At 40.8% G+C, this 14,929-nt stretch overlaps 1 protein-coding gene across 2 annotated transcripts in view; it reads right to left on the reverse strand.

Annotated features, from left to right (window-relative positions):
• Nucleotides 1-14,899, reverse strand: part of LOC108240358 (protein argonaute-3) — a 31,337-nt gene extending 16,438 nt beyond the window's left edge. Inside the window, exons 1-5 of one of the 2 annotated variants that reach the window (XM_017423756.3) lie at nucleotides 13,452-14,899; nucleotides 3,162-3,333; nucleotides 1,875-1,995; nucleotides 1,538-1,746; nucleotides 662-798 (exon numbers count right to left, since the gene is read on the reverse strand). In XM_017423756.3, coding sequence (XP_017279245.1) covers nucleotides 662-798; nucleotides 1,538-1,746; nucleotides 1,875-1,995; nucleotides 3,162-3,333; nucleotides 13,452-13,470 — 658 coding nt within the window. In that variant the 5' untranslated portion in view covers nucleotides 13,471-14,899. The remainder of the gene's footprint in view (nucleotides 1-661; nucleotides 799-1,537; nucleotides 1,747-1,874; nucleotides 1,996-3,161; nucleotides 3,334-13,451) is intronic. The other variant, XM_017423757.3, reaches the window with a different exon arrangement.
• Nucleotides 14,900-14,929: the final 30 nt, after the last annotated feature.

The following is a 14,929-nucleotide window of genomic DNA, read 5'->3' on the forward strand; positions in this document are numbered from 1 at the left end:
AAAGAGTTGGTGCTACTGCAGCATCAGTGTTTTGGGCCTGAAGCTGGTGCGTTGGTGGCTGAAACGGAGAGAACTGGTGCTAAGTTCAGAGCAGGCTCCAAAACTGGCGCAGAGACCAAACGGATATAAAAACATTTTTCTTTTTTTTTTCTGCTTCTCACACAATAATCATTTCTTGAGCACTAACAGACAAGTACAACCAAAAAATACAGATTTACAAAATTCTTGCCAATATGTTTTTCCACAAACATCATCATTGTACAGAATACAACAAATCCAGGCATGAAGATCTGGTCTATTATCAAACTAGTTTTATGATTTTATTTCCATTGAACTGATTCAACATGAAGATCTGAATCCATTCTAAACAAGAAATGGATAAAAGAAAAAAAACCTATAAAATGCTTAATAGCATAGAGGCTCCATGTCATTCCAATGTATCTGTTTAATAATTAAAATCTCATTTCCCCAGCTGTGAGGGGAACAGTAAACCCAATTTCTCTGCGTCAATAGACAAGAATGAAAAATTCCCCGTTTCTGGTTTCTGTGACTATTCGATCATTTCTGAATATGAAAAGTTTTATCCGAAAATGCATCACACTGTGTTTTAGGGAGCTGGAAATGAGAAGCTCGAAAACGAGCAGCAGAATTGGTCTCCTACCATCAATGTTCAGCATCATCTTCCACATGGCGGGGCGCACAGACTGGTGAAAACCAAACCAAACCTCCCTCCCACCTCCCAGAGGATGGTCATAACCTTCAGGAGCTGAGAAAAAGGAACGACCGACTGGAGTGTACCTGAAAGGAGACGAGAAATAAAACATGAAATTAAAAATGACAAAAGATGAAGACGAGAAGCAAATGTGACAGGAAGAACAGCGAAATGGCATCCTGACTTGAAGATAAGTGACACCTGTTGAGCACATTTCGACCTACATTCTCAATTCAGAGACCCCAACAGTGAAATGACAGATTAGTGCCACTGCCTCCACCTTTAATCAACCTTTTATTACTCTGCACAAAAGACACATTAATAACAGGCCACATTTTACTTTGTGAATCATATACTGACAGTCTGTCAGGATACCAATGTAATACCAAGCCTCCAGCACCTGTGAGCAGAACTAAATGAAAGGTGTTGATAAAAAGCACCTTTTAATAACCCTCCGAAAGGGATTTTCATTACAGCTCAGTAATATTGTGTTTGGCTGTGTCTTTTCTGAGCCTCAGGAAAGTGATATTGAGTGGAAGACAGTGTGGTGTTTTATGAGAGCCCATAAAAGATGTGTTTGATTTCCGTTTGGATCAGAGTGCTGATACTGGTGCCGATACAAAAACATAAATACAGCATTTACTGAGAGTATCTGAGGGACCATGCTTAGGATTTTAGTTTTACTTCCAGCTTGATACCGAAGCGGGCTAGTTAGCTGTTAAATAAAACTCTTTAACATATGCTTCTCATTATCTACAAATGAAAGTGATTAGAGAGAATCCAGAGGTCTGAAGGAGTCTTTATGAAGAAACCACAGCAGCTCACTTCATGGAAGGGAGGTGTCGCAGAACCACGTCCACTGCATGAACGGGGTTGGTGCTGATGGGCTTGTCCAGCTCAAGGGGTTCAGGCATGCTGCGGCCAGTCAGCACCTCGTGGAGCATGTGCCAGCTGACCAGAGACACAAACTTGATGGAAACCTTGAAGGGCCGATCTTTCCCGCCCTCGCCTGGAAGAGTGACATCAAGGTCCACCTGAGAGAAAACACAAAGAGTGAAGGTGGCTTTCAAGGTGTGTTTGATTATAAATCTGTTGTTCGAAACACCAGCAGGAGCACGGGGTTTTTAAAACCTTTGCGTTTTGTGACTTTTTTGCAGCTTACCCCCGTGGGTGCCACAGGCAGCGGGTTGGCTGTGTACAAACTCTTCTTTCCATCATAAACTGGCCTGCGATCTCCAAAGATGGTCACCTTGAAGTGCTGCACCATGGAGTCAACCACCTCCCTGCGCAACAAGAGCCAAAACACGAAATATGAAATCGGTCTTGTTACTGTGCTCACGATTACAGCAAAACTGTGAGGCCCTGAAGCAACGCACAAATAAGAACAGGCATGCAGTACGTCAAAAAGGTTACATTTTACATCACTGGCTTGTGTTCAAGATACACTGCCTAATAAACTATATAAAAAAGCAAACAAACGAGAAAAATAAATTATGACATGCTCTAATGTTTTGTTGGACCACCTTTGACTTTGTTTATGGCATGCAAGTCAACATTTGTTCCCATCCAGAGTTGCAGTATTGAGGAGTCAGAATGCTGCAACGTCTTTTCAAGCACAGACTGTCAGCGGGGTTAAGGTCAGGACTCCGTATCGGCATATTCACATACAAATAAATCATCTCTGCTGCTCCCTGAACCACTCTTTTACAATTTAAGCTTGATGAATCCTGGCTTAGTATCCTAGAAATATTCATGTGCCATCAGGGAAGAAAAAACAAACACTGCCATGAGTTCTACTGTTGGCATTTTTTTATTTATGAATTTGCCCAAATGTTCAAATAATTTGTGATGACCATTGGAGTTTTTTTTTTTTTCATCAAACCAAATGTCTATCTCAGAGATGACCACTCACGATCCTTCCTCGCAGTTTAATTAATTGACTTAATTAATAATTTGACTCTTCGGAAAGAGGCAACTTCTTTGTACAAACACAAAATCTGTCTTCCAGCATGGTTGTTTAGAAACAGAAACGCACAACATGGTTTAGGGTTAAAACAAACTGATACAAGCCCAGACATACTAATAATCCAGTACTTTTCCTCTAACTGTAGTGTTTCTGACTTTTTAAACGTGGGCCTGGAATATGTCACAGAAACTGACTTAAAAAGTTTGAACATTTTGGAATGAAGTTATCTTTTATGTCTTGCAGTTATAAGTTTTTAACTGACCTGTGGCGCCCCCGTCAGGGCAGAAGGTTAAACAGGCAGCTGCTACAGTGAGAGCAGTCTTTAACAGTGACTCAAAGGGTGTCGTGGCTGTTAGGAACATTCTGCAGCAACTAATTGATATAAATTTCTGTTTTGGTTCATGATGACGATGCTCTTTAGAGGTGAAACTGAATTTGAGTTGTACTTTCTGATTTATTTAAGGGACATGAGGGTTTACGTACCTGTTCACTCGCCGTGGGCACTTGTCAGGCTTGATGTCTACCTCGTACAGGTAGACGTCCATCTTTGGGATCTCCACCTGGAAGCAGTTGGCCAGCAGCTTGATTGGCTTCCCCATGGTGCCATAGCCAGGGCGCCGAGGCATGGAGAACAGGGACTGGGCCCCAACGGCTCCTGAAAAAAAAAAAAAAAAAAAAAAAAAAAAAGAGCACAAAGACGAAGGGTATTTTTAAAAGTCTGTGTGGATATCTTTCAAATCACTCAGGGAAAAAAAAAAAAAAACACAAACCAAAGTAAACTTTAGGTTTAATCGTTTAAATGTTTTTCCCCACCAATATTCTTTTTAATTACTGCACTTTACATTTTTCTATAAAAGGCTCATAGAAAATGGAATGCTCAAAAATGGGAAACCTAATAGCGCTCAATTTTGTAAAATGACATAATGCACATTGGTCTTTTCACCACCCTGTCAGCCCCAGTTTGCAGAAATTACTAACAAGATAATGACTGCCTCGGTGCAGATTAAAAACAAGTCAAGCAGAGAAACTCAAAATGTCAAGATAAGGATTTGTGTATAAGGGAAAAGCCGAGAATTCAACACATCAGAGGCTGACATTTCAAGTCGCACGACACAAACACTCACTTCCTATTAGATATTCTCAAAAATCATCTATGTGACACGAACATGCAATGTGACCTGATAATGAATAAATCCAGTGTCAAAATTAATGAAACATGGCAAAGATAAATAAAGCAAAAATACCTTCTAAATGCTTTGACATTTACTGTTAAAAGCATTCCCAGATAAATTAACTTAGAAGTTAAATACACCTGTAATTATGACTTCTGGGGATTTTATGCATCAATCAGGAAGTTTGTAAATCAGAAAACAGAGTTTTACATTAAGGTGGGTAATACTGAAAACTTTGGTATTGATCTGATAAAAAGTAAATACAAGGCCAATATGGGCAATACTTTTTAATAATTAAAGTGGATAAATCATCAATTGTTAAATTTGAATGACTTTTTATGGATTTTTTCTTTTGGATTTAGTTAAAACCCAGGACAGAATCTGGGCAAAATGTATACGTAAACAGAAAATATCTTCTTATTGTTATAAAAAAGTTTGTTCAGAAACAATAAAACAATTTTCCCCCCAGACATTGTCATGTCTGGATTATCTTCTCACATAAAGTGCACATTTCAGAACACATTAAAACAAACTCTTTTTTTCTGGGTAGAGAGTTCAGAAATCACAATACAAACTTTACATATAATGCAACTTCACAGGTTTGTTGGAAAAAAAAAAAAAAGAATAAATTATCACCGAGCTGGCACAGTCAAAGGGAAAGCATGAGATGACTCAGACGTGAGTCACTTTGATCCTGAACTGCAGCTTTCTCAACCTAATCTGCCACACTCATGTTGGGGCTATTTTTGGGTTTGCTGAGGCTTGCCTTCCACACCAAACTTCAGAAAACGCATGCTTTAGTTACCGTGCCATAGCGTCGTTTTCATTACACTCGTGATAATACCATGCATTCAGATACTGTCCTACAATAAACATCTCAAACCAAAGAAATGGTTTTGCTCGTGTCACTTCAACCTCATTTTTATCCGTTTTTACTTTCTTCGCTTTCTCCGTGCTCTCCACCAAATAAAACCTGCCCATAATGTGCCATTGATAAATACGAGTCATGCTCGAGTGTGTGATTCATCTCAGGCTTGACTCACGGGGCCGCATGTGTAGGCTGGAGTTCAGAGCTAAACTGAAGTGGGAAATTCATAAAGAAAATCTCCCCACAACAAAACAGAAACCTTATGTGAGGTAACAGCAGACGACAAAAGAAAAAAAAAAAAAGTTTGTTTGTTTACAGTCAGGTTATGAACCTTTTCTCCTCTGAATGGTTGCAGAGTAAGGAAGAAATGTGTTGATGAAAGGCAAAGGCCTCTGGTTTCAGATGGCCTCGTGGAGAAAAAAAAAAAAAATGTGGGGAAAGTCGGAAATTCCTGCCGCAGCTGTCTCTTGTCACAGAACATCGTGAGCACAATAACTTTGATAATTCACCTGGGAACGCTTGTGAGATGTGCCCAATTTAACACAAGCACCGCAACCTACAGAAATAGGTAATTTCTCACCAATTATGAGGCATTTCAAATGTGACATTTTCATTAAAACGCCTAAAAAAAAAAACATTAAGAAGTTCTTCCAGGGCTGGCGTTCTGTTGCTTTGTTCCAGCTCTTGGACCCAAACTCTGTTCAAAGTGAAAGACGCAGCCACAACGGGCAAAGAAATACAAAAATTAAACGTCCGGCATCCAGACTCTTTGACAAATTACCTACAGTAGCAATGACAGGATCTTCCACCCACAGAAACAAACACCACACAGAGGGTAAGTTCTGATATTCCACCCACTGGCGTGCACACACGGCAACTAGTTTCATTTCAGCATGAAGCAAACCGAGGCGTACAGTCATTTGTCACAGCAATGACAAAAGGCTTTGATTGGTTTTGATGGCGCTCAGAAGAGTTGCACTTTTGGCATTTGGCACAAACCATATTGGCTCAGAGTTTTCTCGGAGCAACAAATTACCCGTGACATATATCTCAACCTCCCATTTCAAATTTCCAAAACATGCCTCATAGTAAAAGCAGACTACCGCAAACAGTGATGACTTGTGTTTGCACTGTGGGGATTTGAGGTGGCTGATGTTCATTACCTGAATCACTCTTTAAACCAGATTTAAATTGGCTTTGAAAATACCCTTTTTATTATCATTTCTGTATAGCCTCACAAGATGACTTGTCTTGATGCTGAAAATTATACTGAGTACAGTTTGACTTTACTTTTACCAAAGAGAAGACTCAAAATCTGGCAAACAGGCAGAATGAAATAGAGTAACTTCTCTTTCTTTCAAGTAGAACAAGTTGACCTGTTGAAAAACAGGCCATTAAACAAACTGCAGCTTTAATTGAAGCGTCCACCAGCAATGACTGTTTAATGCCTGTGAATAAAGATGAGGCCGTACAGCATCACACACACAGGAGGCAACAAGCTGGGAAGCTGAAAACCTACCAAGCATGTCACACCAAAGCTAATGAAACATTTAAAAATGTGGCCCTGAAGAACATCAGAAAATACTCCCTCTATCTTCCCGTGTTCCTTCAAAGAGACACAACAAACGAGATCCTCTACAAAGGCAGACGTGTCAGGCTCTGAGGGGAAAGTTTTGAAGTTAAATGAGGGAGTAAAACGAAGAAAGGCCATTCAATCAGTTCACTTTCAATCTCTAACATTTATTCAAATGATGCTACTCATCGCACTGCCTTTACTGATGTGAGACACGCAGAGGCAGCTCAGGTAGAAATGAATGAAAATTCATGAATATTTTGAACATATTGTAGACTGTCATTAAATCATTCCTGCTCAAGAAAAAAAAGCATCACTCTTTCAGCATGCAAGGTGTGTGGGATGCTACACACCCACCTAAGCCACCATGAGTTTACAAGAACCTCCAGACTCAGCGAGATTAAACACTAAAGACTAATCAAGGACACGCAGAGGATAACATGACCTCTTCTGCTGGTGGGTGACATGTTACAGTGAGCCATGACAAATCTTGAAAATCTACCACAAGTGCACACATTTAAGTGCAGGGCTTTATAAAGACACCGTTTAGCTGAAAAATGCTGCACTGTGTGTGTGAGTTAAGAGAATCTAGAGTGCGTGTGTGCTTTGGATAATTACAGGAAGGACATGCCTTAACAAACAGAACATTTGATCTTCCTACGATCTGTCAGTGTGGTTTTATTTTCTGGGCCTGCACAATAATACAGTAGGAAAAAATGGCTCTTAACCATAAACTACGTTATTACACTTTAATGAAAAGTCACCAATTCTGTAGAAACGCATGGATTAATGAACCCAACAGATCGAATGCAACCCGTTGAAAAAGAAGCTTAAGCGTACGTTTATTTTTATTCCAGCGCTACCCGTTTGCTCCAGCTGCTTTCACGGTTTTAATATTCTGCCGTTTTACATGTGTGCGGTCAGCTGGCAGTCCCACATTAGACCTTTTCTGTGGGCCAGTTGGTTTTAATCAGCTCGGCTGGCTACAGAACAGCCTCCTGACACTGTAATTTAAAGGAATCTTAAACCTCCAATATGTGCTTTAATGCAGCGTGCAGCCTAAACACGCCTCTTTCATGCCACCATGTCTTTGTGGAAACCTGAGGCAGTAATACAAGCACATATTTTTATTATTAAGTTTATTGGCACTCATTTTTTCAATAAATTCATCAAGAACAAATTAATAAAGTCACTTTGTTAGCATCAGTGGAAAACATGTGGTCAGAATATTAGCTGAAGAAACTTAAAAATTGCACGATTTGAAGCAAACGGCAGAAATCTGTCATCAAATCGTAACATCCCACCAATAATTAAGATGTCTTTCTTTGCATGTAAATACTCTGCAGAAACATCTCAGCAATGTGAACTCATTCCACTCTGCTGCTTTGTAACACAACATAGTCACACACTGTAAACAGTGGGCTGCACGCCAGACAAACTGGCTGGTGAGAAGCCCGGCTGACATCCAGTCACTGCAAACCCCCTGGACCACATCTCCCCGATCCACAAACGTCCACGCTGCTAATATATGCACATGTCCACACAGCTACACACATACACATACAATACAGCTGTTGTACTTCTAATCCAGAGAGGCCTGAGCCGTAGGAACAGCATGAGTGCTCAGTAACCAGGCACAATAGCGTCAGCCACAGCAGGCAGAACCTAGAAACACGCACTCAGACGGTTACAGAATGACTGAAAGTTGGCAAAGACAACTGAAGCAAGTCACACACGGTAGGAACTACTCCCTCCCTCCCGTTCCCATCGTCAGCCTCGAGAGAGTGCTGCATCTGGCACCCAAGGGAGCCTCTGCCACTCTCTACAACAGATAAACACCAGCAGGTCGCCACATACTGACAGGCTGACGAGGGCACGGTCGGTCACAACAACATGCAAATATGTTGAAATCCCCCCTCAAGCCAAGCCCGAGGCAGAAGGAGGGCAAAGGAGTACACATGATGCAAACCTTTCAGAAAGAAGCGGGTGGGGGCATTTGAAGGGGGTAAGAATCAACAGGAGTGTGAGGCCAGTTTTGACTATGTGGTGTCAGGGAAGATCCAGCTGTCTTACCGACACAGGTAGGTGATGGGATACCCCCCCACACACACACATATGTATGTGCTGTATATTTATTCTGACAAAGTACCAGCTCTGTTCAGCTGGCCAGAGGATTTTATTTATACAGGCTAAATGAAGCCTTGTGTCTTGCTAGCCCAGCCCTGAGTGGCGGGGCAGACATAGGCCAAGACTTGTTGACTTATGATGTTGACTTGGGCATCATGAGCCCTCTATCAGACCGGGGGCTTTACAGCGACACTAATAAATTAACTAGAACCAAAACAAGGTGCACTATTTGTCATCTCAACATGCTAACAGGAACATCTTACTTAACCTGAAAGACTCAGGTTGTCAAAATGGACAATAAGTGGTAATTACAGCTACTCCGACAGATATATGCAAATAACCTGCAGAATGACAGTGCTTTAAAATTCAAGTAATTCCGTGGCTATCAATCTCTTTATTGACAACTATTTTGAAATGTAAAATGAGGAAAGATATTTTAGACTTGATAAAAAGAGCAACTTCTGCCTGTCCACCAGGGAGCCGCAAAACAAAACATGCAGACTTCTCCTTGCAGGTCCCCTTCTTCCTGTCCATAACCTCCCCCACACAAGCCCCTTGCAGCGCCCCCAAAAACACATCTCAGGAAGCAAAAAAAAAAAAGCAGTGGGAGCAGGAGGTGGAAAAGCAGCGTGGTCCGGTGACACATCACTACCTCCAGCCTTCCTCCTAAGCCTCATAGTTTCATGCATCCTCTGACACACTCATGCACCATCACTTGATTTATTTATTTCTGTTTCTGGTTTGCTCAACCCACTTGTAGGGTTTTAAGCTCCACACATGTAGTCAGTCAGAGCAGCTTCAAAGTTTACCACATCAGCACATGTTTCAGATCTCAGAGGGACCACTAGAAAAAAAAAACATTTAATTCAGGGACAAAGCACTTAATGTACTCAGGTAAATAAATATATTTTAAATAGCCAATAGAAAGCATGTTTGACTATATTTATCCTACTTAAATTTGATTTAAAAATGTTCAGAAATAGCATGCACTTTTGTCTAACAAATAGGAATAAAAACAAAACAGAGAATGTTAGATGTAGTGCTCTTTTGGATATTTTCGGTATATTTATTGTTAAACATCAGCCAAAACAGCAAAAATGTCAAAGTATACAAGTAACACTGGCTTAATTTTTCAATAATAAAACTAATAATCAATATACAAAGAACAAACAGCAACAATATTTATTACAATTCTAGCTTGTTCTTTTGTCTGTTATTGTGCATTATGTAATAATAAAGAGAATAATAAAGGTTTTGCATTTTTTAATCAGTAAAATAAAGATTAATGGTACCCCCCTCTCTAAAGCAATGAGCCTAAGGAGCAATGCTAAACTGTGGTCTCCATAGAAACTAACAACAATATGCCAATGGTTAGCCTTATGGGTGGCTGGGATTGCAGACAGGGGGCACTCTATTGTCAACGGGCTGCTTGAATGAACTGAGCATTATGAGGAGAGACTGCAAATCAAGTACTAAGTCCTCCCTCAAAAGCCGACCCTACTGTCTGTACAAAATACGCAGAGAATCGACCTACAAGTAGAATGACAGGGAAGACAGAGTTTCCCACTGGGGCACAGCGAGGGAAACAGAAGCACCAACCGAAGAAAAGAAAGAGGGGTTGGGGGGTTGTAACTGTCTGTGAATTAAAAAAAAAAAAAAAAAAAAAAGAGCGGGAATCACGGGAGTGTGAGAAAGAAGGGGGCTACAAAACGGGAAGAGAAGCTACCAGGAGAATAAAAGCAAGACACTGATGGATAAAACAACACCCCCCCCCAAAAAAAACAGAGGTATTATTTACGTCATCAACAGGAAACTAGTTCAGTTTCTCTTGTAGGTTTTAATGAAATCCACTTCAACCAGATCTGTCTCTCATGCCAAGCTGAGTCATCTCCAGCCAACTCAAATCCCACCTGGTTCCAGTAACAGGTGGGGAGCTGAGCATGGGGAGCCCCCTTCCTCGCCGCTGTAAAAGCCATCTCATTGTCTCCCGGTGAACTGCTTGTCCTAACACACCAAACGGGTTAATTTAGCAAAACTAAAATGCCTCATTTAGAGAAATTAACAGAAGATTGTGCTCAGCATGCGCAACAATTTGACAGATAGTTATAAATTTTTACCCTGCTAGTTTGGTAGAAACTTAAATCAGTCTTACAAAATGTAACGTGTTAGAGTCGATACTGAAAGTCTTAATAACCTGAATATGTTATGTCAGGGTGAAGTTTGCAGTGAACCGGTTTACATCAGCAACAAATCGAGCAAACGGACACGGCTCCCATTTTCAACTGGCCAGCATTTAAAAATCACACATATATCTGTGTGTCAAAAATTAAACAAGTTAAAAGTTAATTTAGAGGAACGCAATAAACTAGGAAATTCTCACCAGTTCTCACAAAAGGAATAATAATGCAGAAAAAGGTCTGAATTACCACTTCGTACTGGAGCCACACATACTCCAATGTTTCTAATGCACATCACTGTAGTATCTAAAGCTGAGTACATATCATACTTTACTAGTAAAGCACTTTTCATACAGCAGAGTCTAAAACAATGTACTTTACACAGGGTGAGACAACCAAACCCACCACTACTAAAAATGTAAATTAAACCAATGATTGTAAGACAACTGAACTATTGTGATTCTAATAAGAATCTGAGGATCTGAAATGAGGAAACAATAGATTATAAAGAGTACTAAAACCATAATACAAAATTTAAAAAAACAATCATCTAGAAGTACAATAAACATTTCACCTGTCAATGACAATTTGCTATTAGCGATTCTCATTATTTATATTTTTTCAATATAATTAACAGTGTCTGACTTTTGAACAAAACAAAACAAAACTGAAGTTTGACTCTCATAACTTCACGTCAAGCTTTATGTGGGCATCCTGTGAAGTTAACCCATTCTAATGTAGTTCATTAGCTGGTACCAAGTTCTGGAGGACTGTGGTTTTCCCGCCGCATACGCAGCTAATCAGACGAGGACAGAAAAGAAGAGGGATTGTTGAGATCTAAGCGGGCTGAGCGATTAGCTTTACACCATTTTCCGAGCTACTGACTGACCCCCCCTTTTAATCATTTACCCAAACGCAAGGCTGCCTGGTTGACTCGTGACGGTTAGCAGAGTGGGATTTCCAACCAACAATGACAAACAGCCTATTTTCCTGCGGTAAAACTTGTCTCTGTATTAATGGTCTTCTGAAATTAAAGCATTAACCGCAATCTTAACACATTTAATGCAATGCTGGATGGCACAGAACTCTGAAAACTGCATGTGCTGCGTTCTCAGAGCAAACATGTAAGCAAACATCCACTGCTGGCAGGTCTCCAGGTTATGGCCACCATGTTGATTGATAAGCCTCAGCAGTATGTTGGTAGCAGACAAAAAGAATGGATGATGGTGGTCATACAATATGTTGTGGCAAAATGAGTCACGCCACGGCGATTCCAAATCATAGATCACTACTGTGAATGCATATTTGCATTTTGTAAGGCATGACTGTCTCCTCAGTTGTTGGGAAAACACCTCGCAGGCCCAAATGTTCCAGATGCTGTGGGGTTGAGGAGAACAGAAGAACAGGCAGCAGAGAGGGATCTCCTCTTGAGGAGGAGGAGGGAGCCGGCTGTGGACCAAATGCTGTATCATGTATCACTGGCTAATCAAGAGCAACTAGCTTTCAGTTTATGGTCACATAAGTGGAAAGCTTCCGTTACAGCGGAGACAAAGCCAGGTGGTTCAGACTGTTTAACTGCCACTATGTTCAAAAGAGAAAAAAAAAGGAAAAAGAGAGCGACCATTGACTCGCTTCTTGGCCAGTTCACTGGGTTTATCACCGGATCGAGACATAAATTTGTATCAGGTCACAGCTGTGAATAAGCAAACAAGAATTAGGGAGTTTTTTTTAGACCTGTGTATACAGGAGAAAAAAAAAAAAAGAAAAAAGGTTGAGATAAATCTTTTAAGACTTGCAGCTACAACCTATTCACTTAAAACCAGCCCTTTTTTTAAATATCAGGATATCAGACGGTCGATACACAACACAGATTACTTTCTTTTTTGCCAATATGCATCTTACATTAAACAAAATAGAACAATAACTGTTCAGCTAAATTGTGGTCTACAGTAAGCTGGTTGCATCTTTATTTTCCTAATTGATAATTGATCAGGCATGGTCAATTGCCAGTTCTTTTTAAAGTGGCCAATATTAGCCAAATAAAAAAAATCGGTCAGCCGATTATTAGCGAAGACATTGAAATGACTAGCAAAAAAAAAAAAAAAAAGCAAAATTGAAATTGAATGTGTAATTGTAATTTCAATGTATGTTTACTTGCCTCTAAAAAGGTCAGACAGGCAGGTGGGTGGAATAAAATGTTTGAGTCATCGCAGTTTTTCTGTCAGCAAAGACATATTTAGCTAGATTTGAGACTATTTATGCCTGCCAATTCTCAGAAAGTTGGGGATTTCTTTTAAAACCACACTATTAATTTCTGAAGCATCTCAAGTTAAAAGCTGCACACATATTGAATACTTTACTAGGTCACATTATTTATGCTGAAATAGACATTTGGGTTCAAGGTAGTGCTGTCTTAGCTCATTCAAAGCATCTAATTCAAATGACACTTCATTTAAATACATTTTAAGACTCAATTAAATTAATTAGCTTAGCCCAATTTAGCCTGATTGAAACAAAATGTTTACATAAATTGCCATTTTGATTTGCAAGTTTAAACAACCACCTGGAGATGAGTGATCAATTTAAAATAAGCCAAATTGTCTTAAAAAGGTGGATTTTAATAAAGATAATTTAACTTAACTTGAAATTTTAAATACAGCCATTTTAAGCTGAAACTAAAGATCAATTTTACTGTTTATTTTGTTGGCAGATTTGGACACAGCTTTTAAATATACTTTTTTTTTTAATGGCAGAAAATCAGCTGGTTAAGATAATTTAATGTCCACACTCCCAGGTCTGATGTCTCCTTGTAGGACTGAGACAGACAGAGGACAGAGACGCCGAAGGATGAATTACCTGTAGTTCCGATTTCCATTCATGAGGTCCCTGCCCGGTTCACTTCCCGGATCACAGATGTCAAATGTCTGATACTCCCTCCGTCAACTCCGGCGTCTCCTCCGGGCAGCACAGCGCCTCTCCGGCTCCGATCAGAGACAGACTGTCCTGGTCCCGTCCTGTCCTGTCCTGTCCTGTCCAAGGGCTCCTGTCCCCGGCCGAGGGTGCCGGACGTCTCCCGTGAACCACCGTTTGCTCACCGCCAACGTCTGAAATCGGATTTCGGTGCCACGGCTGCTGTGGCAGTAAAAAAAAAAAAAACCTGCTAAGTTAGCTTAGCTAGCCAGGCTTTGAAAAGTGTCTGGAACCGACGAGAGGAGCTGTCAGGAGATCATCCCAGCGGGGTCACAGAGCCCAAATGAATCCCTACCGACACCGGAGCAGGAGCAGAACCCACATAAATACTTTTAACTCCGGGACGCAAATCGTCGGAGAGGCTAAAGTAATTAGCTAGCAGGCTAGCTCGGCTGATAGTTGGGACTGATGACAGACGGTGGCTACTTTTATCGCGTTAAGAAAAAAAAAGAAGCAGCTGTTGAGACGGGCTCCTTTCTCGGGCACCGTGCTCCGACGACGTCGTCGCCAGTAAGTTGTGTCCAGGCGGCGACACGAAGATGTCAACCCCGCGTTGTGTCCGCCGATAAGAGTCAAGATTTCCAGGCTGGTTGACAGAACTCTGCAGGGCTTCGGTAAGCCAGCTAAATATGGTGAAGTTGCCTTTCTGACACCGACAGGAAGAGGTGGGCTCTGCCGCCAGACGTCAGAACAAATGACTCCGCCTCCAGCCACAATTAATCCTACCTTTATGAATAAATCAGCGGACGATGATTGAAATAATGCATTAGAACTGTGTGTAGACAGGAAGGGCGCAAGGCTGAAGCTAAAGCCTCTCATTTAAAGGTCCTCGCTGCAGAATATGAGAAACAAACAGAAAAGGTTATCCTGAACTATGATATCAAATGGTGCAGTTTGAAAGGGTTTAATCCCATAGCTTTTCCAGATATATCCAGTGCGATTCTGAAATGCAGGTCCGCACTCAATGTAAACAAAAGCACACTGCTGAATAGGAAGTTGTAGTCACACGACCGACCTACTTAATGTCTGGGTAGGTAAAAAAAAAAAAATTAAACAATGAGGTGGAGAATCTTGGAGACATCCAGGTGGAAACGTAAGAGTCGATCTGCTAAACGCCGATGACAAGAGAGCAAACGAGTCAGGCAGCGCTCAAGAGTACAGGAAATATCTGGGAGCTTTTGCAAATCTTTTGCTCAGCCGGTACGTCTGACCTGGTTTCAGTCACTTCGGCTGTTTACATAGGTAAATAAATGCACGTTATAGTCGGCATCCAGTCACAATGTTTGCTTCCAAATTGTTAATTTAAGAACACGTTCGCCGTCGATGTGAGGAAGAAATTGTGAGGATTAAGTTTATCACTTATT

This window comes from Kryptolebias marmoratus, linkage group LG16, assembly GCF_001649575.2.
Source record: "Kryptolebias marmoratus isolate JLee-2015 linkage group LG16, ASM164957v2, whole genome shotgun sequence".
NCBI lineage: Eukaryota > Metazoa > Chordata > Actinopteri > Cyprinodontiformes > Rivulidae > Kryptolebias > Kryptolebias marmoratus.